At 39.5% G+C, this 25,624-nt stretch overlaps 1 protein-coding gene across 1 annotated transcript in view; it reads left to right on the forward strand.

The window, feature by feature from the left end:
• The first annotated feature begins 6,061 nt into the window (after positions 1-6,061).
• The window catches only part of LOC105932858 (pituitary adenylate cyclase-activating polypeptide type I receptor), a 45,833-nt gene continuing 26,270 nt past the window's right edge, over positions 6,062-25,624 (forward strand). Inside the window, exons 1-2 of the mRNA XM_036134265.1 lie at positions 6,062-6,377; positions 13,153-13,261. Coding sequence (XP_035990158.1) covers positions 6,324-6,377; positions 13,153-13,261 — 163 coding nt within the window. The 5' untranslated portion in view covers positions 6,062-6,323. The remainder of the gene's footprint in view (positions 6,378-13,152; positions 13,262-25,624) is intronic.

A 25,624-nucleotide genomic window follows, 5' to 3' on the forward strand; every position in this document is an offset into this window, starting at 1 on the left:
CTGTCTGTGGGACGTTCAGTGCCGGTGGTCGGGTGGACCTGCCAGAAGCGAAGCAAGTCATCACTCATCCGACGTGCCTCCAACAAACACAAACACACTCACACACACAGAGATACAGCGTTGCTCTGTGGGCAGCTGTCCATTGTTTAAGCCTGTTCTGTTTATCCAAGCTGTCCTGAGCAGTGGAACAATTCTCCAGAGCCGCGTGCCAACGCATCCAGACACATCCAGGCTCTATCTGCTTTATATAATCTGCTTTTGCTGAAATACAATCTTCACTCTGAGCAGCGCAAAAAAATCAAAATATTTGAACACAACTTTTTTTTCCTATAACATAAGTTATTTGCAGCCGGTCAGCTGATCTTGTAAAAAAAAAAAAAGTCTGAGAAATATAGTTCTCCAGTTATCAGCCATCCATTCTTGGAGGGGACATTTCCAGGGTAGAAAGTCAGGCCTCTCCTTCAAGCCTCTTATCCAGCTTCTTCAAGCAAGGTTCTAGTTCTGCCCTAATGTCTCCTCCCTGATGGATGTGCCTCAGAAAGCCCCAGAGAGTAGTGATCAGAGATCATCAGATACCAGAAGCATCTCAACTGAGTTCATTTGTTGTAAAACAGCAGTTTTTTTTCTAGAGCAGACCAGAACAAGGCCCTCATTCCTGGACACACAGCCTCCGTCCATCTATAGATAGTTCGATCCTGCCAGAACTCACGTACAAGGTTCCAAGTTACTAACAAAACTAAATGATCTGCATTAAGCAAATGTGAGATCCCAAAGACCCTGCTTGGAGACCATCTCCATTAAAAACATTAACCCAATGGGTGACTATGGTGGCAACCCTGGTGGAGTGTATTTTAAATCAAAATCAAGCTGGACTTTCCTTCAGGAATGTAGCTATAGAGCTTTTTCTATAGAGGACAGTATAGTATATTTCGTTCCTGAAAAGTACCCAAACATAAGTAAAGCAAATGAGCTGATGGCAAGAAAAGCATTTATACACAGAGAGGAAGAGGAACTAAAAATAAGTAAATAGTTTCTTGAAATTAGTGTATTTATCCTTGATTTGAGCAGACAAGTTTAATGATCTGTCAATAGAATGAGATTTTTGCACTTAAAATAGGAACAACTCACCTGCATCATATTTCAAGTCCAGTATATCTAACGATCTAATTTTAGAGGTACAAATACTCATTCCATTGGCAGATAATCTTTTTTACCTGCTCAATTCTAGGACAAGTACACTCATTTCAACAAAATGAGTGTTACTATTAGTTCAAGGAATAGGTAAGACTAATTAACTGAATGTGGAGAAGCTATGGGAGAGCATGAGCCAAGGAACTGATGGAGAATTACTCTAATATGCCAGGAGCATACTGGGGAAAACAGCTGTTTAAAACAGACACAGGGAAACACAGAGATAGGTGGAGCGACAACTAAAAAGCTGATAGCACAAATAAAAAGAGAAGACTACACTCAAAGGATTGTAAAATACAAAACCTTCCATCTCTGCCCTTCTGAACACAAAATCTTCAAAAGAATAGTTAATGTAACGCCAATTGCGTTTCTTAGACTTGTGGCTTCAGATTTTATAACATTTTGATCAGGAAATTGTGTGTTTTAAAACAAGTTGTACTACATAAAAACATAATGAACTCATTAGGGTAGGTGTGGCAAATGCACAAGTGGTGAATGTTTATTCCACAGTGAATGTGTTAGTCTGGATAAAGTCAATCTGTCAAGTAAAACTGATATTACCCATTTTGTGACTTTTGGTGTTACAGCTAAACATCGGCATTCAGACTGTTGAATTTTCTGCCTTTGTTTTTACAGTGTTTTAACTCAGTGGATATTTTCAAAATACCATGAAGAACCTTTATTATTACTGCTTTGTGTTTAGTGTTTCTGTTTTACGGGTTGGACATTATGTGTCCTACATGGTGTATATGGTCCCTGTGTGATAATGATAAGGGTAGGGTGGTTTCCCAGCCTTCAAATCAGGCTTCTTCACTCCTAATTGAGCTTCCATTATGAACTCTGACTGAATCACTCTGAAATGTTGATACAACTTTCTTCTGTTTACCATTTTTTGGGTTTATTTTCCATCACTCCCTTCCTCCAGCATTACCCAAAGCAACGCTTCTTTTGCAGAGTTCCTGGTATTTTCCTTAATGTACTCTTCATTTATCACAATTAAGCTTATATTTACAAAGTTTTCCAGCCTTGGGGTTGAGGGAGGCAAAGCAAACATCACATTCTCATCACACAATGAAAGCATTTTCTGTGATGAAAGTCAGATTTCTTTTGGCCCAACATAAGGCCTCGTCAGGTGAGGATCAGCAGTGATTCAGTCTTACATATAAAAGTCAAGCTTTTGTTCGGGATATGATTAAAAATAGTAGACAAGTTCTACAGGCTCAGTGGAAACCAGAACTTAAATGGTGTTCAGTCGCCTCCAAACTGACAAAATAACAAAGGTCTTCAAATGTAGGAAATGGAAAGCAGAGTGAAGCCTAAGACACAAACTACCTACAGGAGGAACAGTGTCTGAAAGTCATATGCTTAAGAAACGAGGGAATAGTCCGGTATAGACCTGAAACAGCATCATCCTCTAACTTGACGTGTGCCAGATGCACATAGAGAGCATCTCTATGGGAATCATCTGGTTTGAGCTAGAACGTTGTTATTTTTTTGTCTGTCAAACTGTTATAAGGGGAGACAGAGAAGCAGAGAGAGAGAGAGGAATGTGTGCCATATAGGTTATATCTATGAGGCTGTGTATGTGGGAGACGTTAGGAAAAATGTTGCTTATGTTTGCAGAGGATGTTTGTGATGCTACACTTTTTTATGGGATGTCTACGTTATTTATATCTGCAGCTTGGAATATGTAACGACGTGTGACAAAGATTATCCCACCGGGACAAGAAACACCATCCATCTATCTTAACTGCGGCGTCTTTCAGAAATCCTCCTTTGGAAACTGGGACAATTTAGACAGACTTCTTGTAAAGTGAATGAATAGAAATAGATTATTATTTTTCTTCAAACTTCTCATTCGTGCGTGGAGGCAACAATGGTTCATCTTTTTTTTTTTTTTTTTTTTTTTTTTAGGGGATCAGGTGTTGTAGAGAAATGATGTGTTATTTTTGGACTCTAATGTTTCTTACTTGAATGGACTCAGGAAGCCCCGAAGCGTTGCATAGCTTACTTTTACCACGGGCCAACTCGAAACCTTTAGTCAGGTGCTTTTACAGATCCAGTTAAAAAACTTTGAAAGAACCCAAGAGCAACAAGGTGACCTGTTGATGCATCTTAAAATTGTCCAAGTAGGGAGAACGGTGTTTCATACCAAATGTGTTAAGGTGGCTCTGTATTCTGGCAGTGAAGGGGTTTCATTAAGCAGAAAGACAGCAGGCAGAGCTGCGCTTGGGCCTCACATCCTGTGTGATTACACTCGTCTGTTAAGGTAACTGAGAGAGCAGTGCTAAAGAGCAGACTCTACGCAGTGTGTCTGGGGCATAGGGCCTGGTGGAAGCCACAGGACCGAAGCTCAGCCACGCAACCATCGCTGCGCTCAGGCTGGGAATGCAGGACTGATAGTGGTGGCGGCAGGAGTACCATCATCTGGTCTCCAGTGTGTGAAGAGGCTCTCCAACTGTCTGCAGAGGGCCTCACTTCCCCATACCAAAGCTCAGATCCATGGCGAGGGTCTTTAATCCTGGGAAAGGTCCATGTTGTTGTTGTTGATTGCATAAAGTTTCTAGTATTTTTTCTGTATCGCATCGTGTCTTATATTTGAGATGTTCTTGGATTGCAGCAATGTAGCAATAGTGTTGGAGTGGGAAGCTTTAATCGTGGTTATGCAGTTACAGGGGCCTTTAGGTGTGCTTTCAGTGTTGCATATACCAGTAATCTATAAGTGCTATAAGTGAGTTGCACTGCATTCTTATTGGTGGCTAGGAGAGGCTGCAAAGGTGTAGGACTGTGGTATCTAAACCTTTTTCAATAAGGGCCAAAAATATCAGGTTAAAAAAAAGGCCATTTATCAACAGAGCCCACACAGCTTTGTGAGATTCTAAATCCTTACATTGCTAATGGGACACACTCCAAGGCAGCTTGGGGTTTGGTGCCTTGCTCAGGGGCACATCACAACATGTGACAAGGGGAAGACAAAAACTCTACCAATTGAGCCAAAGTCACCCCACGCATAGGACAAATACTGTGTCGTTTGTAACATTTTCTATTTTAAGAATATTTTAGCTTAGGGTGACCATATTTTCATTTGGGAAAAGCAGGACACCTTTGAGGGGGGGGATTGGGGGGGGGGGGGATTTTTCTGTTCCCATGCATATAGATGTATGCGGCATAGGGCTGGGCAATATAGAAAAAAAGCTTATCGATCAAAAAAGAAAAGGCATATTGATCGATATTGATAATTATTGAAAATATTTAAAACCATATTTTATGTGCAGCTCTGCCTGGACATTTTATGATATTGCTAAATGATTTGATTTAAAGTACACAAACACAGAATTCCAATTAAATCTTTATTCAACCACCTTTTTTAACCATAACAGATTTTTTTTTTAAGAAAAATAACTTAACTTTATATCGCGGATCAAGAGTGGCAGGTTATTGTTTGAAGCCAGGTTTTTCAGCTGCAGAGAACAGCAGACATATCCATTACTATGAAGCAGGTTACTGCATGCGTTATGTCCTTATGCCGCTTGGACGCTTTGTCATTTTATCACAAAGAAGGGAGCCCAGTTTAGCTGCTGTACCTGCTTTGTTTTGGAAGAAGTTACAGAACGCGACGACGACGAGGCGCAGCTCGCGGGGCCGCGCAGCTGCGGGTGTGAGCGGCTGAGCGGCTTGCGTGATGAATACTGGTGGGTTGCGTTACCAGACTCTGCTTTTACCGGTTCCTTGCAAGTTTTACAAATCACTGTTGTTTATTTCTATCAGGCTGGCGAACTAGTAAAACCCCGTTTTGGGACCGTTTCCTCCGCCGCTACTTGCTGCTACATATTCACATGCTCTGTGTTGTGGTTTGAGAGGGCGGAGCTTAGTGACGGCGTGCCGACTGTAGCAAGGAAGTAAAACTGTCTATCGAACTTTTTATCGACCCTATTTTTTGCTATCACGCCCCACGTCTATCGATCTATAGATATTGTTATCCACGCTATCTATCTTCTGATTAAGAACAGGGCTGCCCGCACTGACGCGGCTCAGGGATTACGTCACACGCAGCGCTGTGCGCAGTGCCCTACTGCCTGTCAATTCAATGGTCCAATGAAGGTAATTTAAAAAACAGGACATTTCCTCACTTTCTAAAAAAAAAAACCGGGACGCCCGGGACAGGACGTGAAATACGGACATGTCCCGGGAAATACGGACGTTTGGTCACCCTATTTTAGCTTATCTGAATACTTTTAAATTGTGGACAGGAGCACAAGATAATTCAGACGGCTGCACGTGGCCCCTGGGTCGCCCTTTTGGCACTCCTTTCTTTTTGACATGAGTAACATTGCTTTAAACCAGCAACCTTTCATGTCTATTATTAGTTCTGCGTCTTCAAAACTATTTTTGATTTAGATTAGATTAGATTCAACTTTATTGTCATTACACAATAAAGTTAAATCTAATCTAATCTAAATAAAAAAAATATATTTTTGAAGATGCAGAACTAATAATAGACATGAAAGGTTGCTGGTTTAAAGCATTGTTACTCATGATTTGCATCTAAAGGGAGGTTCTGTTCAGTTTTAACCAATTAAAAGTGAAAATGTTCAGGTTAGCCTACTGGACTGGAAATGAGAGAAAATGCAGCCAAAACCCACAGAGGAAAACTCATGGCCGATCTTTTTCACTAAGAACTATAGACGAAGAGGACTCCAGCAGCAAATAATGCCTAAGTGCTTTGGGACTTTAGCCTAATCCAGCCTGAACGGCGGAGCTGCAACTCCTGCAGCTGAATCTTCCTCTTCCTCCTCCTCCTCCTCCTCCTGCTCTGTCTCCGCCTCTGAGGAGGAGAGCAGCGGAGCGCAGCTCAGTGCAGCGGCGGCTCTCCTCCTCGCGTCATGCGGACATCCTCACCCTCACCCCGCGGACACCGGAGCGCCACCCGGCCAACCCACGCACCTCCCAGTGAGCCGCTCACGTCTTGCTCACCTCGGACATTTATCTGGGAAACACATATCTGTGTGCATTCCTGAAGATTTACCTGAAGTATTAGATTATTATTATTTTTGTTGACTTTTCTTTGAGACTTTCGGGTGCGTAAAAGGATTCGGCCGGGCCAGTTTTCTGGAAGCTCAGGTTAGAGAAGGATGGAGAGCTTCCTTCACCTGGCTCTGCTCCTGCAGCTGGCGCTCTGGGAAACGGTGAGTGAAGGTTTCTGGTTTTACTAACTGATAGATTAGTTTAAAGATAAACTGATTGGTTTGCCTTTAGTATCAAAAAGGTTAAATAAAGCTCCTGTCCACTAGATCAAATAAACGCATTGACCTTCTGGAATTTTTTTTTTTTTAAAGTTTCAGGAAACATAATTTTGTTGAAAATAAAAGATATACTAAAAAATATTTAGCACAAACTGATTACACTTATTTCCACTTCAAGAAAAAATAATTAATAATTTAACCTAATGTGAAGATTTACTGAGGATGGGTGTATAAGGACATTTTATTCTAATGCTGAGTTGTTTCATTAGTTCACAAACTACAGTTTTCTGAATGCTTTCTTGGACATTTGTGTTAATTTATGACCTGCCTGTTTGCACCTGCAGCCCCCCCCCCTTCCCCACATTTGTGTTTTGAGCTGGCGGTGAATTGGTATCATAAATCCCTCGATGGGTGTCCCACTGTCTCTCCAGAGCTGTTACTTCCTCTGGGATCAGGACGTGCAATGCAAATTTGAAGTTTTTAACCTCTTTGATATTTTTTTTTTTTTTTTTTTTTTTTTTTTGCTGTTTGCATTGTTTTCCCACAAACAAGAAGCAATCATTTCAAAAACACGTGCACTTTAAAAAAACTCCTTATATAATGGATTAAAGGAAAGAATGAACAACATCTCCTGTGGCTCCATTAAACTCTGCAGACAGGAAGCTGCAAAGGGAAATCATGAATATTTTTCACACTCCTCTAAAAATGTTCATATTCTTGTTTGTTTCTTGTCTAAAATATTCAAGTTTCTTCCATTTCATCCTCATCTGAACTTCAGAGTGTTTCCTCTCCACCAGCTGGGACCACACTTGAGTGATAGTGTCTTTTTGCATCTTGGGGGCTTTCAGATATCTTTAATCCCTCTTTTCCTTCTCACAGAAACCTCGATCACCTTGTTTTGACATTTATGTATTTTTTTGGTTATTGATGATTTGCTAGGTAATCGCTTAAATGTCAGGAAGTCTGTTGACATTTTGACAATGTCAAACGGTTTTGACAGTGAAATGCACCCGTCGTAAAGAGTGGAAGAGTTAAAGAGAACTGAACACATCGAAAGTAAAAATATTCCTGGAACCAACAGAAGAACTGAAACGGAGTTCATTTGTCTCATGCTTAGCGAGGTTCCTGTTCTGATTTCCTGCCATAGCTTCTTGTGGAGCGTTTGAGCCCTGACAAGAAATGACCCCCTGCCTCCTCCCTCCAAGCCTCGGGCAAGTCTTTTCTTGCAGAACAAGCCGCAAAACCTTATAATCAATTCTAAAGGCCACAGGTAGTTGGAGCATGGAGGCCAAAACGAGGAAATATGCCGTCATCTTTCTTTCCTGTCAGTGCCCTGCTGATTGTCTGTTTCCCACCACATAGAAGGAAATCGATAGATTTTTGTGTCTAGAAGTTTCCTCTAGGAAACAGATGTGGGTAAAGAATTTAGCAAAACATATTTGTTTTATTTATTTAAAGGTGACAAGACAAGTGAGGACAGATATGGAGTGCAATTAGGTGAGAAGCATCTTTCCCTGAAGGACATTTCAGCTTGATGTTGACCCTCAGGGTCAGACTGTGCAATCATCAGAGAAATAACAACAACAACAACAAAACAAGAGCTCCATATATGACACTATAGGTCTCATTATGTCAAATATTAAAGTTCAGCACAGGGCGCACGGACAAAAAACAGAGGAAGGATGTTTTTTGGAGGAGTTCAGGAAGAAAGCACCTTTCTCTCTAAAACGAGGCTGCACAAGTTGGGTTTGCATATTTCATCTGGATGATCCACAACACTTCAGTAACAATGCCCTTTGGACAGATGGGATTGAAGTACAGATGTTTTTGCCCATGATGCAATCAACCCCTGTGCAATCAATACCTCATATCAAGAGAAACAGCTTATTCCAAGTCTTGAGCATGGTGGTGGAGGACTGGTGATTTGGGCACCTTGTCTTTGATTCAACCCTGAACTCCATAAAAACTCCGTTTTCTTTGGTCAGGGACAATGCTGCTCTCAGCCAGAGGGAGGCGCCAAACACACAGCAGGGGAAGAAAACAACAAGTCAAGATCATAGATCATAGCAGGAGGAAAAACAACAAAGTCTGTTTTAAAAAAGAGAAAAAGAATCAGGGTGTGGAATTTGACTCTCAGGAAGAACTAGAATAAGATAACTACTGATGTGCTGGCAGGAAATCACTAATTCTCACCTATTCTTTATTTTCATCTTCTCTTCTAAGATGACAGTGGCAGTGCATATATCACAGCTTATTGCTTCATAAGAGGCTTTATTGGAAACTGTATCTGAGTAGAGTGTGGCTGTTCAGCTGAGCTGAGAATAGTATGAATATTAGTAGAAATCAGCTTGCTTACATGGACATGTTTCCCCACAACATTGTGAGAGACCACTGAGAACTGGTGCCGCTTTTTTAATGCTATTTGCAGACAATAATTGAAGTACAGAATTTCCATAATCATTTAGGCTCCTGTATTTAGTATTTAGTGGTTTGAATGCTAAATGCTTGTTGCTTTATTATTAACAGAAAGAAGTTCCCACAGAGCGCTTAGTAAAGAGCTGCTATTGTTAAAAATTAATCAGGGAAAAAAAGCAGAAACATTATGCAGCATTCTCCCACTGAGTATATATATATATATATATATATATATAGGAAGAATAGCAAGAAGAGACAACTTTAAATAGTTGCTATAACTTGTCCTGATCTCTATTATGTTTGTATTCACATATGTTTTTTAGAAGCTGTTTAAAAGCCCCACTGTGAATCAATAATAACAGTAAACATTTTAGAAAACTTAACATACTGTAGTAAAAAAAAAACATGCTGTACTAAAACTAATTTGTGATTAGTCATACATCATTGTTATTGACAATCTGTTGATCTTCATTTTGTTTAGTCATCTGACAAGCTGGTTTTTCCTTACAGAGATGATGAGCAGCTTTATAGCAAAATGAAATGGGTTTTATATAGTCGGGGCTGTTTAGGTCAAGTCCCTTAGAGCAACTGTTGTGCTGAACTTACTTCAGCACTTTATACACAGGTGAGCATGAATGTAAACTAAAAACCCTAAAATGTGTTAAATCAGCATGACAGCAAGACAATAAGAATAGGAAGTAACAGGAGGAAAACAGGAACCAATAACAGGACACCTGAGGAAAGATGGGAGTAAATACACTCCTAATCAAAATCTTAAGATCATGGATGAAATAACAAGCTTTTGCATTTTATGAGGATGGATCATAACTATGTTTTAAGGACAGCTTCAAAATGCAGGAAAATGGGAAGCAAGAGAAGGAATTAACAGAGCATGTTATTCATCTGTTCATCAGGTGTCATAGGCTGAAGATCCATAGCCATATTATGTGAAAATCTGGCTTTGATGTTATTTTCCATCAGGTAGTCATACCATCAGAACCCCTTCATTGAGATGAAACAAAGGTTCTCATTGATTCAATTCAACTCAGTTCAATTACATTTTACTTATATAGTGTCAATTCACAACATGTCATCTCAGTGCACTTTACAAAGTGAACTCAATCAAAGAAATCCCAACAGGTTGCATCGAGTCATTGACTTGCAGCATTCACTCCCCATGAAAAAGTGCATAGCCACAGGGAGAGTCGTCTGCATTGTTGATAGCTTTGCAGCAATCCTTCATACCGAGCATGCATGTGGAGACAGTGGAGCGGAAAAGTCCCTTTTAACAGGGAGGAAAAAGCCTCCAGCAGAACCAGGCTCAGTGCGAACGGCCATCTGGGGGTTAGAGAAGACAGAGCACAGACACAAAAAGAACACAGAAGCACACATTGATCCAGGAGTCTTGTCTATGTTAGAGGGGGTAAAGGTAGACTAACTCCTTAGGTGGCTGTATCTAGGAAGGGAACACAGTTAAAAGCAGATCAAGAGGATGAAAGAGAGCATAAACACTTGGCTGCAGTAAAAGCTCAGCCAATAGTTATGTCTAGGAGAGAAACATCTGTAACATGACAGCAGAAGCTCAGCCGATCTGCCCCCCATGGTGTCACAGCTAAACAGAATGCCAGGCCAGATGTAACTGCTATAAGAGAACAAACAGAGAGAATATGAAGTTTAAAGTAAAAATAATAAGAAAAATGTGAAATTTGAGAATAGCAGAAGTGAGGGAAGTAGGCCTCAACATTCTCCAGCTTTCTATAGCAGCATAACTACAGGAATATTTCAAGATAGCCTAAGAAAGTCTTAAGTATAAGCTTTGTCACAAAGGAAAGTCTTAAGCCGAGTTGACTGTAATTAGTGGCAGCAGGTGGAGCTAATATAGAGCAGAGTGGTGGCTGGAAGGACACTGAGCTGATTGGATGATGGCTTAGAGGTGAAGGCTGATCCAAGAAAAGTCCAAAAGAAACAAACAAAAACCTAAATCATGACATAAAAAGGGTTCAGACTAATTTGACGTTCCTGTGCTAGAGATAAATGTAATGCTTTTGTTGCAAATGTATTTACCTGTTTGCTTTAGTATTTACTTTGACCCTTATGTTCAACATCAGTTCAATTGTTATTAAAACACTTATTTTCTTAAATGTCTTTTCCTAAAACTACCAAATATTTAAAATTTTTAGGATGTATTTTACAACATACCTAAATTGCATATTTTTTTACTTAGCCAGTAAATTTCTATTGTGTTATAGAACTTGCAAGACTGTAGCGCCTTCCACTCATTTGATTTTGTGTGTGCAGCCATTTTTTATGAAAAAAAGTCAAAAACATTAGAGATTTAGATTAATTCTTGCATCACTGTATTGATGTCAATAAACTACAGACAGCAAATGTCTCATAGACAATTCATAAAGAACACTCCACACTTCAAAAAAAATACAGAGTGTCACAGGCTTGGAGGTGCGTTGCACCTTGGTTCTAAACAAGCAAAACCATGTAAATAAAAAGTAGACTTCCCTTTTAGGCATCTTTGAAAGTGTCTTGATTTTTTTTCATTAAAAAATATATATCATTTTGACAGCTCCTGCTCACACTTCAATCCAGCCAATCCATCCCAAAAAATAACAAGTTGATTTACTTAAATCCTAGTCAAATGGTAAGATTTATCTTAATTTATCTGAATTATGTTGATAAATTTACAATCATTTAATTGCAATTTATTCTTTAAATATGTTCCTTTATGAACCTGTTCAGCCCTTCAGTCTTGTTAGGAAGAAACTATTTTATTGTGCACCGCCAAATAATGTTTTTTTTTTTTTTTTTAACAACACAGTCTGTTGTTCTTATTTAAACAAAGGCTGACATGGAGTAACGCCTCTTTTGGGTTTATTTGGCTTTGCTTTTTTTGTGTGAAAGCAAAGTGGTTCTAAACTTGCGTTCAGTGTCATGGTTTCGATGAGAAGACAGGCAGGCTTTACTGCCTCTGCAGAGATTGTTTACATTCCCCAATCAGGGGGGCCGCTAATTGCAGCCTTATACGATTAAAAAAATTACCAAAAAGTTCAACCACCCTGAAGGAATGGTTTTATCTGGATACAGTTCGGCACACATACAGGTGAACATGTGACTTAGATTGGTTGGGGAAGTACTATGGGTTGGATGAGGCGGGTGGGGTGGATCGTATAATAATAATAATAATAATAAGAAGAATTTTTTATTGTCATTGTAACGTACATTGCGATGAAATTTGTGCTCTGCATTTAACCCATCTCCCTGGGGAGCAGTGGGCTGCCACTGTGCAGCACCCGGGAAACCAGATGTTGGGCCCTCTGGTGTTCATTCTGGACATACCAGCGTCTTGCCAATAAAATAATTTACCCTTCAATCAAGGTTGTGGATTTGTACTATTTTACGTCCAAATTGGACCATTTAGCGAGAGGTGTGGAAACGGTGGCCTTAAACTAAGGCTGAGGGGAAACGGCTGCCAAAATTGAATGCGATTTAATAGGGCAGGCTGGTGTAGATGCACTTTATATGCGTGGGGAAAATTAAACTGAACATTACAGGAAATTTGCTCCCTCTTTAAATGCCAAGTAAAATTATTCATGCCACAGTCAGGATGTCAGACACCATACAATAATCTACCCTCTGCATCGCAGTGAAACTCTGAATGTAAATGATGGCAGCTCATTGAAGACCGGCCGCAGGCACCGGGGGCGCCCTGCGACAATGACCTCATTAAGACAACGATTGAATTGAAATGACGCCGCCGCCGCTGCATAAACGGATGGCGTTTAGGATGGAGGGTAACAATAATTAAAGTCCACTGTTCGACGGCACTCTCCGCTCCCTCGCAAACAATTGGAAACATCTGTCAGAGTCTGCTCCTCGTCACGCGAGCGGATTCCGGATTCTCTGCATATAAACTGTGAAATGACTCGTTGTGTGGCCTCAGGAGGAAAGATCTTCTGCTACTACCGTGCTTGTATAAAGTAGATCTGTTCCATAAACCTGCAGGGAGGACAATATGATAGGGCTGTGCTGTCACAACGAGACTCTGCTTTTGGCAATGACCTTTAAATAATCTGGGAGTTTGCTTCAGACCACCAAGGTGAATTAGACTGGGGAATTTATTTCATTTTCTTTCTCCTTACTGGGTTTTGTGTTTGAAGAAAACACAAGCAGCCAAATCTAAAAAAGTATAGTTCATTTTTGTATTGATTTTAACATGCCGTTCTGTGACATACTAATATGACGTGTATTCATTACCTCTCTAAAGCGTAACCGGATCGTTTCTGTCCTTCAGATGGAGGCCATCCACCCAGACTGCGCTCTGGTGCTGCAGCACATGAAGGCTCAAGAAGAATGCTATCGTACTCTTGAACAAGAGGAAAACAACCACTCTTCTAAGACAGGTTGGTGTGATGATATTTTGGTGCTGTTGGGAAACACAGAGCCTTTGCAATAAATAATCAATAGTAGATGGAAATGGTAAATGACCTGTACTAATGCGGGTGAAGTTGCCCAAGGACACAACGACTGAGACGGTCAGAGTGGGGGTTCGAACCGGATCAAACTCCCTAACCCCTGCGCCACTGTCGCCCAATTAATAAAGAAAACCTCAAACAGTCAATCTGTGTGTAATTTAGGTATGAATGCAGCTGTGACAGAGGATTGTTAGAGAACATTTAGGAACAAACAGCATCGTGAAGGAACATACATCAGTCATAATTTTGGGGTGCTTTAAATCTTACATTTAAATGAGAAGTATGCAAAGAAAGCTGGAATTGTATGTATATATTTTTGAAGCAAAAAATTGAGTGCACAATTTGAAAAGATTGTGGATTTTATTTAGTCTACACAGGGTTAAAATTACACATGCAGGTCAAAATAGATCTGTACTCACCAACTGAGAGAGAGAGCTCAGCAAGAGCTTCATGGCTGAAGCGGGGCGGTGATCCCAATTAGACATCCAAAACGGTTTCGGAATAGAGGAAGCAGGATATCATTAAGCTTTGAGGAAACCCATGGAGTCAACCGTGTTAAGAGTTTATGTACTGTGTTTAAAAGGCAGATGTGCACTTGGAAACCAATCAATTTAAATTAACTAAGAGTGAGTACATATCCAGTCATGATGATTGTTGTTGATGGAAAATATCTGCTTGTTAGGCCTGTGTTATCGTAAACAGTGTAGAATGGCAAAAAAAATTGTGTTTTGCTCAACAAACACTTAAAAACCTTTACTAAATTTAGAAGGCAAGACAAGTTTGTTTATAAAGCACTTTTCAGGTAGAAGACGATTCAAAGTGCTGTGATAAGAAGATGATGGTCATATATATTTGCTTAAATCATCACAGATCAACCCTCCATTAAAAACATTATTATGACTGTGAAACATAATACATCCTATTGATTTGGGAACCATGGAAAAAAATATTGTTCTTTTATTTTGTTTTTTAAGTAAATTCAAAAGGATCATTTTTGTTTAAAAAATGTGATTAGTCCATGGAACCATGGTGATTTTAGGCAAGGTTTTCCTGATGGAAGAATCTGAAATCAGCTCATTCCTGATTTATTTTCTATCAAACATCTTATACGTTTTCATTAATCACTTTTTTCCCTCCATCAAGTAAAATGAAATTGGCAAAATGGAAAAAGACAAACATTTGAACTAGGCAAAAATAAAGTTTCTGTCCATGAAAAGATTTCATTAGTTCTGTCTTTTTTTGTACAAAAGCAAATCCCCACATATAAAGCCTTTGCAGTTAAAAGCTCTAACACTTGCTGAGTCAGGAAGTCGATCCGGTGTTTTGCTGATTAAGATTTTCAGACCAGCCCAGATCTAAGGTGGCAGGTGGGATTCTTTAGGTATTATCTTTATTCAATACAAGCACATTGTACAGGTTGATATCCGCTTTGGTTTCTATAGAAAGCAGGGTTTAATTTCCCCTTGTCCCCCCCCCCAATCCTTATGACTTAAAGGAGGAACTCTATCCAGAAATGATCCAATCCTTTCTGCACCCTTTCAATTGTTCACTTTTCAGAGACAAACATGCAGATTCTCTTCACAAATTTCCATTATTTCCTCCGACTGGGCTTATTCACATTGCTGCCACAATTCAAGCTACTCCTCCACAAGCTACATTCTGTCTGCAGAAAAAAAGGAAGTCCACCACCTCTCTCTGTATTGACTGCAGGAGACCCCAAATCCAGAAAAAAAGCTATCAGTACCCTTAATGCAACACATTATAGAACAAAAACCAAACAAACATTGTTTCAAAGCAACTTTTATAACTTGTAATGCCTCATTCTGGTTTCCGATCGTTTTAAACATATCGCCGGTACTGAGAAGAGAAAGCCTGTTAATGTGTTCCACTATTCCGATAAAAATAAGAAAAGTTGTTACAGTTATAAAAAGACACCTTCTAATGTTTTGAATTTGTCTTTTTAAGTCAAAAGTTTTTGTTTGTTCAAGTAATTTTGAAGTGAGGCGAAAATCAAATTCTTTTGGCATGTGAAAAAAAAAAAAAATAAACTATTACATATCGGAAAGATATAATATTTAGAGATGCACTGATCAAGCTTCTAATGGCCAATACCTATTCCGGCCATCTTTGACCTGCTGATTCTTATTCTTTTCTTTCCTTAAAGCGTAAAAAAAGAGTCAGGCCACAGACTTATCCACAGTCTGCTGGACCTTTGAAAATAAACCATCAAAATTAATCTCTGTATCAGAGAATAAAACATTGTGTAACTTTTAGGTCTTTTTTATTCACTTTTAGAGAAAAGGGTTTATAGTACTAGGAAATGTTATTTTAAAAAATTTGTAGTTATTGTTTTTTCATAATAAAAGCTTTTGTTTCTGGGAATGTTACAACCTTAAAATTGAAGCCTGTGGGTGCCTCCTTCTCTTTTCCTAAATAGCGAACTAATTACAATTTATACATTTTCTCTCCAACTGCTTTATCTCCACTCTCTGCTGTTCTATTATTATAATAATAATTGCATTTTTTTTAAACCTGTGCAACAAAACAATATGTGTTGAATTTGGCGATGTAAAGACAGTGAAAATCAGCAGCCTCAGCAAGCCGCCCTGACTGTTCCTCATGCTTAGTGTAATGGTGCATAAAGTCATGGTTTGGGTTAACCTTTAGCCAGGCACAGAAAACAACCATGTCACACTTCTGCCAGAAGTTTTTTTTTTTTTCTGCTGGTCCTTCCAGGTATTGGAGAAGCCAGAAGAGGACAATTTTTGTAGCTCCTCATTAAATAAACTTAGCAACCTCTGTCTGTCATGTGAGGGTCCCAGTGTGCCGCCCCCTGTACCACCCCACCACCACAGCTATCATATCGGGTGTAGGATATTTCCGCAAAGTCTACAGAATGTCTCTTTAAATATGGGAGGTTTCTGCACCCCCACCATCAGTTTCAGTTCCCTGTGGGGAAAGAAACACCATCGCTATTTCCGTTAGCTTATCAGCAGGATGAGAGGATACATCGGACAGGTTTTCATTGCACTGCTTGCAAACTTGACTTCCTACAGTCATAGTTTTTAATCAGACACAGAAATATAAACACATATCACGGTGAGTGCAGGCAGAAGGAATGCATTTTTTTTTAACAGTCCCTCTAAGCCACTCACAGCAAGACTCTAAAGCCTGATGTGAGGACACTATTATTTTCAAATTATAACCTTTCAAATAACTAAAAAACATTTAAAGGTTTGGGTGTGTCTTGGGGTCTTCTTCATGAGTAGGAGAAAAATGAAAAGGGAGATTTGTCAGACAATGGAGTAGTGTCTGTAGTGAGAACTGTCGTTTATTAGCAAAAAGGATGAAAACAATGAAAACAGAAAGAGAATCAGCAAACCTTGGATTCCTCTTAGGACTGGCAGGGCTCACCGATAGGGGGCAGTTCAGCCTTTAGTGGAAGATTGAAAATAGAGACAAGTTTATAGTGACAAAAATCTGATGTTCTTTGGACTTCATCAAAAGCGATTAAGAGGTTCCCCACTGTGAGGAGGCTTCAGCTTTATAGCTCCCTGAAGAGATTGTATGTCTAGTCTGGACTTGGAGAGCCAGAAGAAAAAAATTATGCAAGTCTGCGATCACTCTTTTACGTGTTTTTAGTCCCATTTAACTTGTTAAAAATAAATGCGGAGATGGGATTGGTGGAACCTTTGGTTAACTTTCTGCACCATTAACTTTATGTTTGTCGTTAGATGATGGATATACAGATAGTTTGTTCAAAAAGCATTCCAGATGGATACCTTCTTGTAAATAAAGACTGGTTTTCTTTTGCCAAATGCATAGTATGCTAACTTGCTTCCTGCTGCCAAATGATCTCCCATCATCTGGGCTGAGAGCCAACAATCAAAGATAATAAAAAAAAATATATATGGCCGATTTAGCCAAGATCTTTTTAAGATGTGTTACCTACTTGGGTAGAAGGTGCGCCATCTGAATCTGAGGAAATTCTTTTACCTATCAAAACTAATCAAAAGAAAACCCTTAATGAGCTTTTCCATATTGAGTTTGTGGGGACTTTATTTTCCTTCTGATATGTTGTCCGAATCCATGTTTATTACACCTGAAATGCTTCGTTTCAGCTCTGTGACATGATCATTCCAGTCAGTTAGGCTTTCTTCACGCTTGATGAGAGTCGTCTGCTCACCAGTGGGACTTCCAGTCTGCACTGCAGCTGCTATTGCTCATTATTAATTGCATCATTTGTGTTCGAGCAAAGAAGAGATGTGGCAATCAGAATCTGAGGTGACAAAACAGAGGGTGTTTGTGTCTGAGGAGATGAGGTGCTGAACTAATCTGAAAAATGGTTTTATGTCTTTGTGTTTGCAAAGAAAAGTGATCTGGGTTTGGAAAGAAGAATTTCACTGGAGGTTTAACACCTTAAACTATTAAGCAGTAATTCACACAGATCCTGAGGTTTATGTTTATCTCCTGCTCATATCAATAGGTCCAGACTGATTAAACAAGCTCAGCTCAACAAGAAATGATTGGACAATTTAGAATTTATTGGCAATTTTCTGGGGAAAATATAAATATAAAGAGCAGATAAAGCCCTGATCCATCAATCTATCTATCTATCCATCCATCCATCCATCCATCCATCTGTCCGTCCGTCCGTCTGTCCATCCATTCATCCATCCAAAACAAGACACAAAGATTAAGTTTTTTTGCAAAAAGTATTTCCGAACCCATCTAAATCACTGAAATAAGTTGATACTATTACATTCATAGCCACATGTATTGAAAATTAGGCATTTATGGGGAGTGCTTTTTTTTTTTTTTTTTTAAATGGGAAAGAATGGTTCGCTCTCGGGAGTTTAAGTCCACACATGAAATTTCCTCACTACTAAACTTTCCATAGTCGACTGTTAGTGATATTAAAATAAAGTGGGAGGAATTGAGAATGATTACAACTCAGCCGCAAAGTAATAGGGCATGCAATTGTCATGGTTTCAGGAATCTTTTTGACCCGCATGCAGAAATCAGTCAGGACACAGACTAAAGTTAAGAAAAATTTATTTAAAGCACGGGTTTGCATAATAGAAAGGGCTGATTTCTGAGTTTATGCTGCTTCGGTGTAGGCTGAGACGACGACAAGGGGCGTGGGGCAAGAGGATAATCCGGTTGCGTGAGTTGTCCGAGGTGACTTTGATTCTAAGAAGATGCGTCTGTGTCAACGATGAAAGCTTGGGACTGAGGCAGGCGCTAAGCAGAGAGTGTTGGAGAGCGAGCAGGCAGGAAACCATGGAAAACGGAGGAGCTGTAGGGACTGGCTGCGGGGTGGTTTCCCAGGAAATTATTGTCATGGAGAAATCTTGTAAATGACTCAAGGAAGGCTTGGAGTCCAACAACGTGCAGTAACCTGGGAGGCACAGAGATGGATAGATAAGCTCAGCGGGAAGGCAGAGGAAACAAACTTGACAACCTTTACTCTAATCAGCTAAGCCAATCATCAGGCAAAGATGAGTTGTCTCACAGTTCCTTTTATCTTCATCAGATTGATGAGAAAATCCCCTTCTGGTGTGCAATCTGCTGCTGGTGACCCAGCCCACCAACACAGATCTTAGGCTCCACAGAGACTTTACACTCGCACAGAAACACTCTGAGATCATGACAGTAAAATCACTAATCGAGGTCAGAGGATGCTGTGGCTGTTAATATTCTCTAGTTAACAGCTACACAACCCCACATTTCATTTGACCTTCAGATTAGCTCAAGAACAGTGTGTAGAGAGCTTTATAGAATGGGTTTCAATGGGCAGCTGCATTCAAGACTTACATCTTGAATGCAGCATAAATCATGCCTTCCTGTTTGAAATTCTGGTTTTGACAGATGCCAGGACAACACTAGACTGCAACATGTCAAGTACAAAGTTTTGTGCAGAGGAGATTATGGTGTGGGGAGAGTTTTTTTTAGAATTTCTTTTATGAATTTGGCACAGCTACTTAGTTCTAGTGAAATAAACCCTTAATGCTTCAGCATATGAAGACATTTTGGATGATATCATATCGTAAACTTTCTGGAAAGTCGGAGAAGGCCCCTTTCTGTTACAAGGTGACGGCAAACGAGTGTAAATAAGCAAGATCCATGACGAGCTTGGGAAAGAAGAACTTTTGGTTAACCCAAGTGGAGATTGTGAGTCAGGAATTCATGTCCAACATCAGTGTCTGACCTTCTGGAAGAATGATAAAAAATTCCCATAAACACACTTTGAACCCTGTGGAGAGCCTTTCTACAATACTTGAAACTGTTATTGCAGCAAAGAAAACTATGGATTACAAATGAAATATCTGTTAAGTAAATTATTTTGGCAATACATTTTATTTAACCTCCTTCCCTTGAGGCAGACCTTTTCCACCAAGCCAGATAGGGGAACTCTGTTCTTTTAGATAACCAATGTTTTAAACTCAGAGGAGTTGGACTTTATCCCCAAACTTCACACTTTTTAACAAACCTTAGCAGACGTGAAGGTCATGGGTCACCTTTGTGCTTCACAATCCAGATGCCTTCCTCACTGCAACTCCGACCTGAGATTCGCTCCATGTAACTCACACAAAGGAACGGTGAAGATGGACATCCCTGTGCTGTCAAAATAACCTGAAACCAGTAAGCTTTCTCAATTGATTTTTGAGTTGAGAATGCTTTCTGGATAGGAAGCGAAATGTCTTCAAACTTCGAAAAAAAAGTCCAGTTGTTTTTTTGTTTTTTTTTGGAATGACCATGGCCTGGATGACTGAGCATCTTCACCAGCATATTGAAACCTTCTTGACTTTGGGCAGCGAATACAATCACAGCTCAGAGATCATATAGTCTGTAAAGGTGACCTCAGTGTTCCAATGTTCCCTCACCACTACCATTCTTCAGATCTACAAAATGCACATATGCTGAATACACATATGCTGACTCTGAAGACCTCCTTAGCAAACCTACTAATATTAAAGATCTGCTCCACTGCACCAAGGCCCAGGTAAGAGCCACACTGATCCATGTGTCTCTAAAAATAAAAACATGTTTTTGTCCTCTTTGTTACTTTAGGGTACAAGTCACCATCCAATGATAGAAGAGAGGACAAATGACATATTTCAGATTACTCACCTTTAAAAATACAAAATGAAAAGGAAACAGCATCACAGTGGAGAAGGTCAGGAATGGAAACATGATCAAGTGACGATGCTTTAATAAACTAAGGAATCAATGTTTGTTTTTGGGTTTTTCAGTGCTCATTATTTCACTCACCATGAGCATCAGGCAGCCATGTGCATGTCTGTGTGTCACGGCCAGGTTGCATGTGGCTGTCACTTTCTGCTGCTGGCCTTTTCACAGATCATTACACAGCTCGACCGCTCTGCCCTCTACTTCTCCTCAGGTCGCTTCCTGCTGCCATTTTCACCATTAATTACTAGGCAAGGCAAGGCAAATTTATTTATATTGCACATTTCAGTACAGAGACAATGCAAAGTGCTTTGCATGATTAACATATAGGAAAATAAAACAGAATAAAAGCAAGCAGGAATAAAATGCAGAAACAAAATAGAACATGGGAAAATAAAAATTAAAAGCTAACAAGTAAAAACAGTTGGAATACAAAGTAAACTAATTATATTTCAGTAATACAGTTCAATTAGAACAGTCGAAGGCAATCCTAAACAGATGTGTTTTTAATCTTGATTTAAAGGAACTCAGGCTTTCAGCACTTTCACAGTTTTCTGGAAGTTTGTTCCAGATAAGTGGAGCATACTAGTGGAAAGTGCCACCGTTTACCGCAACGGTAAAAGACGCCAATAAATTGACAGTAATGCAGATGTTGGCATTTAAATATTGACTCCCTCCACATGTAATTTGGTCCTCTACATGCCAGGTTTGTGTCAACAAATTCAGAAATCGAAAAGTTTGTTCCAAAATGTGTTCAGCTGCAGACAAGGTGTGCTGTTGTTTTGCAAATCCCACAACCAGAGACCATAAAGAGTAAGACATTTGATCCTGTGGAGTTTTCTTGAATTAGAGCAAATCACCAGCAATTTTCACGACAGTCAATAACAGTCATGGGTTACACTAACATGTATAATTTATCACGATGCAGCAATAACACATGTAATTGTTGTTTACTGTGTGGACCAACTTTATTTTAAGTGGTTCTTCAGCATATTGAAATCTGCAGATCTTAATGTCTGCTCAACTGTCTTGAGGTCCCATAACAGCATTTCCAGCAGGTGTGGGTAATGACTTATGGGCCGATAGTGGCGCAGGCATTAGGGAGTTCATCCTGCAATTGCCGGGTTGCCAGTTTCATCCCCCTCTCTGGCGGTCTCAGTCGTTGTGTCCCCACATCCACAAATCCTAATCATGACCTCTCCATTGTTATGCTTGACAGATGGTTTGAGGTGTTTGCGTTGAAATTAAAAGATTGACAGCTATCTTAAATATTCTCGCTTTTTATATCTGTCTCTATATAATATAAAGCTTCAACTGTGGGAATGGGTTGAGAATGGGACAGAAATAATTTATGTCTAAGACCATTTCTGTTCACCTACATGATGAAGACCCTCATAAACTAACACAACTCCTACTTTCTTCGATTACCTTGGGTAACGCTGATGAGGAGGAATAAGCCCATTGCTTTTAAATAGTAGCGCCTAGGTGCAACTTTCCCTCTTAAATCAGATGGAAGCAGTAACGGTGGAGAGCTCTGACACTCATGGAAACTTGCTTTTCTCCAGGATGGTACATTGTCAATTTACCTCTTTTGTTCAGATGGAGCTTCAAAGAGTTATTTTCCGATAAATGTACATTTATTGATTTTTCTTCTGCTTTATCTGCTCAGTGTTGTGTCCTGTGGATGATTTTACTGCTTTGGTTTGAGAGGCAGGAAAAGTTAGGCATTGGAGGAGATAACTGTTCATTCAGAACTTTAAACAAAACCTTAATGTTAGTAAAAATCAGACAGTTTGATTTAAACAAGCGACAAACTAAATTCCTGGTCAAGTCTTTTTTCTTTAATAACTCCCAACTATCTTTTGATCTACCATTCCTAGCTCTGGATCACATAACAAGGGTTATAAAGGGATTTTGTAGTTTTAAGCCCCAGCAGGGCTTTGCTACTGTATTATTTGTAGCACTATTAAAGCTGTAAGTGTACCTGTGCTTTATTGAACCTGGAACAGACTGAGAAGTGGAGCGTCGAGCCAAAGGTTTTCACAGAGAAGGGATAAACTAGCAAGACCTTGAGGAGAAAATAAAGGCCTTCCATTTAGGCTGACATTTGATCGATATAATACTCCTTCCCCCTTCATGTCTCTCCTCGAGAATGACAAATCTTTCTTCATAAGTTGTGGCAAATGTTTTTTTTTTCTTTTAATCTGATACAGAAAATGTCAGACAGGTGAATCCTTGAATGTCACGGCAAAGCAGGTGAGACAGAGAAATTACTTTAATAATGTGCGGCCAGGTTTGACCATTCACAGCCCTCAGCAAGAAAAACAAACCAGCAAGTCACTTTAGATGCCCGTTTGGCTTTAAGCAGAACGGATACATTTAGGAATAATTATGCTGAAGATGACTTGTTCAAAGCAAGCGTCCGTGAGGTAATGATTTTAAACGGATTTGAAAATGGCCTGGTTGTTTGTGCCAAACGAACTAGTCTGAGCATTTTAGAACCTGCTGATTATCTGGGATTTTCACCCACGACCATCTCTCGGGTGTTTGTATAATCATCAGTTAAAGAGATGATGTCAACAGAGCAACAGTTGTGGACCAAAATGTTATGTTGATAACAGAGGAGAATGGGAAAACTGGTTTGAGGTGATAGAAGGCAACGGTGGAAACTGAGCCTTGAAGAAGATGGGCTGCAGCAGAGACAGCCAAGAGTCAGCGAAATGAGATCACAGTAGACTGGAGAATGTTTTCTCGTCTAATGAGTTTTGAATTCATGTGTGGAATTCAGTTGATAGGTTCTGAACTTGCTGATGTAGAAAATATTTTCTTGGTACACTTTGGACTTCTTAGTAACAATCAATGAATCCCAATCCTTTTATGAACACCGTATACACATTCTGTACTTTCATTGATATTGAGCTCCAAGGATCTCAAATTGGTCTTTTGAATATTGAAGCGAGTGCACTGTGTTAGAATGGCCTCTCCAGAAGTTTTCATCTTGTTGACTAAAACTATGACAAACATATATCAGAAAAATACATAATTTACATATGAAAACTGCACTGAAATTAATTAAAAACTAATTTATGATAAATTTGATGAAAAGATGCAAAAGTTTTTGGTCAAGACAAAAAACAGAAAAAAAGGGGAAATAAAATCCAATCACATCCAGTATCTATGGTGGGGGGTTAAAAAAAACACTTTATAGGTAGAGCTGGGCATGCACAAGTCTTTCTCTATACAAAAAGTACATTTTTTGAATTGAGAAAAGCTTCCTGGAGAGGAAGCGAAACGTCTTCAACTACGGAAAACAAGTCCTGTTGTTTTGTTTTTTCCTTTTTTTGGAACAAGACATCTTCCTTCTAAAAGAGTGTTGACAGGCGTGGCAAATGAGGGAGTACATCTGCTTGCAGGTGGAGGGCAGCAAGTTTTTTTTTTACTCCATGCAGGGGGAGCCATTGTGTGTCTTTTACTTGCCAGTCAATGATAAAAAAGCTGGTTTAAAAAAATAGGTATATATATATATATATATATATATATATATATATATATATATATATATATATAAATAGAAGTACTTACATATGATAATATGTTAAAGGTTTTTCCTTCACTATTAGCTGACTCTCTCCAAGAACCTCTGCAGTAGCTCTCAGAGAAGCAGAGCGATTTGCATTGTTTCTGAAGTACAGGTGCAGCTGTTCTGATGGATCTCTGAATGTCGCCATGTAAGGAACCTCTTCAGATGCATCTTTACTAGCTAGAGCAAGCCTATGTGCAGCACAGTGGACACGTACGGGCCACGGCCATTCCTGTGATAGTTGTTTTTGCAACTCCATTACGCTTTCCTATTCAATAGAGAAGGAGAAAAGTACTTAAACTGTTTAATCATGTAACAAAAACAAGTATGACAGCCGTAATTACAGCAGCATCGTCAGTTCCAAGGCCGAACATTAGGTTTGTAGGGATGTCTTTCTGGTGAAAGATCTTTTTCAGGGCTGCCACTATCAAATATGCTTTCCAGTCATTGAGGCAAATCAAATCCAGGATTTATCAAATAAAAAATATGTATATTGTATATGCTACAGGCTTTAATGGGCAAGTAGGTGATTATGGAGCATAATTTTTCCTTGACATCGTGTCTTCTAATTCCAAATGTGTTATGGAGGTATTAGGAATAAACTCATCTATTTGGGAGTTGTTGCATCTTCACATTGAAAGCAGATAGTTGAGTTAGTTAGAGTGTGTATCTGGAGCACAGCTTGTCTGAATGTCCTGTGAAGTAGTTTGGGAATGGTCCCACAGGAAATAAAGCCTCACAGCAATCCAATGACTTACTGTGGAGTTTTTTTTTTTTTCCTATAGCAGGGTTGTTACAGGCAAGTAAAGGCAAATTTATATGTATAGCACTTTTCAGTACAAAGACAACGCAAAGTGCTTTACTTGATTAAACAGAGTAGAAGATAAATAAATTGAGGTTTTGGGTTGCGTTTTAAGATACTAAAATGAAAATGGTTCCATTTAAAGGTTTATTTAATGCTTTATTTAAGCTTTCCAAAGTCAACTATAGGCATATGTATAATAAAATATCGCCTTTGGCACTTCGGAGTATTCATTTGTTATGAAACATTAATTGTTTTCTGGTGCTATGGTTCCAAAATGGAAGACAGACCTTTGCCTTCACTGCAACGCTGCCTCTGCCTCTCCCCATGTGGGTTCACCACTGTAGCATGGTATCAAAAAAGAGCAGTTGCTGTAGCTGTGGAGATTAGGTGCTAAAAGAGCCACTTTGTCTCAACTTTGTGCAGAAATGACTGCGCTCTGCTTCACATCACTGGTGGTTGGGTGTGTAGTTTACTGGGCAGGGGTGGCGCGGTCAAGGTATGTACTTCCTGGAGGAGGCGAGTAATGACCGCTTTACATAGACCTGGTCATGGGCGCTGGTTTTCCAGGACAGCTTGGCGCTGCTTCTTAGAAAGCTGAATTCTCAAGGATTACTCTGACATGCATGAAACAAGCAATACACCACATTGGGTATGATTTTGATGAAGGAATAGCATCATAACATAGTTAAAAGCTCAAACACATTGATTTTGCACG

This window comes from Fundulus heteroclitus, unplaced genomic scaffold (assembly GCF_011125445.2).
Source record: "Fundulus heteroclitus isolate FHET01 unplaced genomic scaffold, MU-UCD_Fhet_4.1 scaffold_78, whole genome shotgun sequence".
Lineage (NCBI taxonomy): Eukaryota > Metazoa > Chordata > Actinopteri > Cyprinodontiformes > Fundulidae > Fundulus > Fundulus heteroclitus.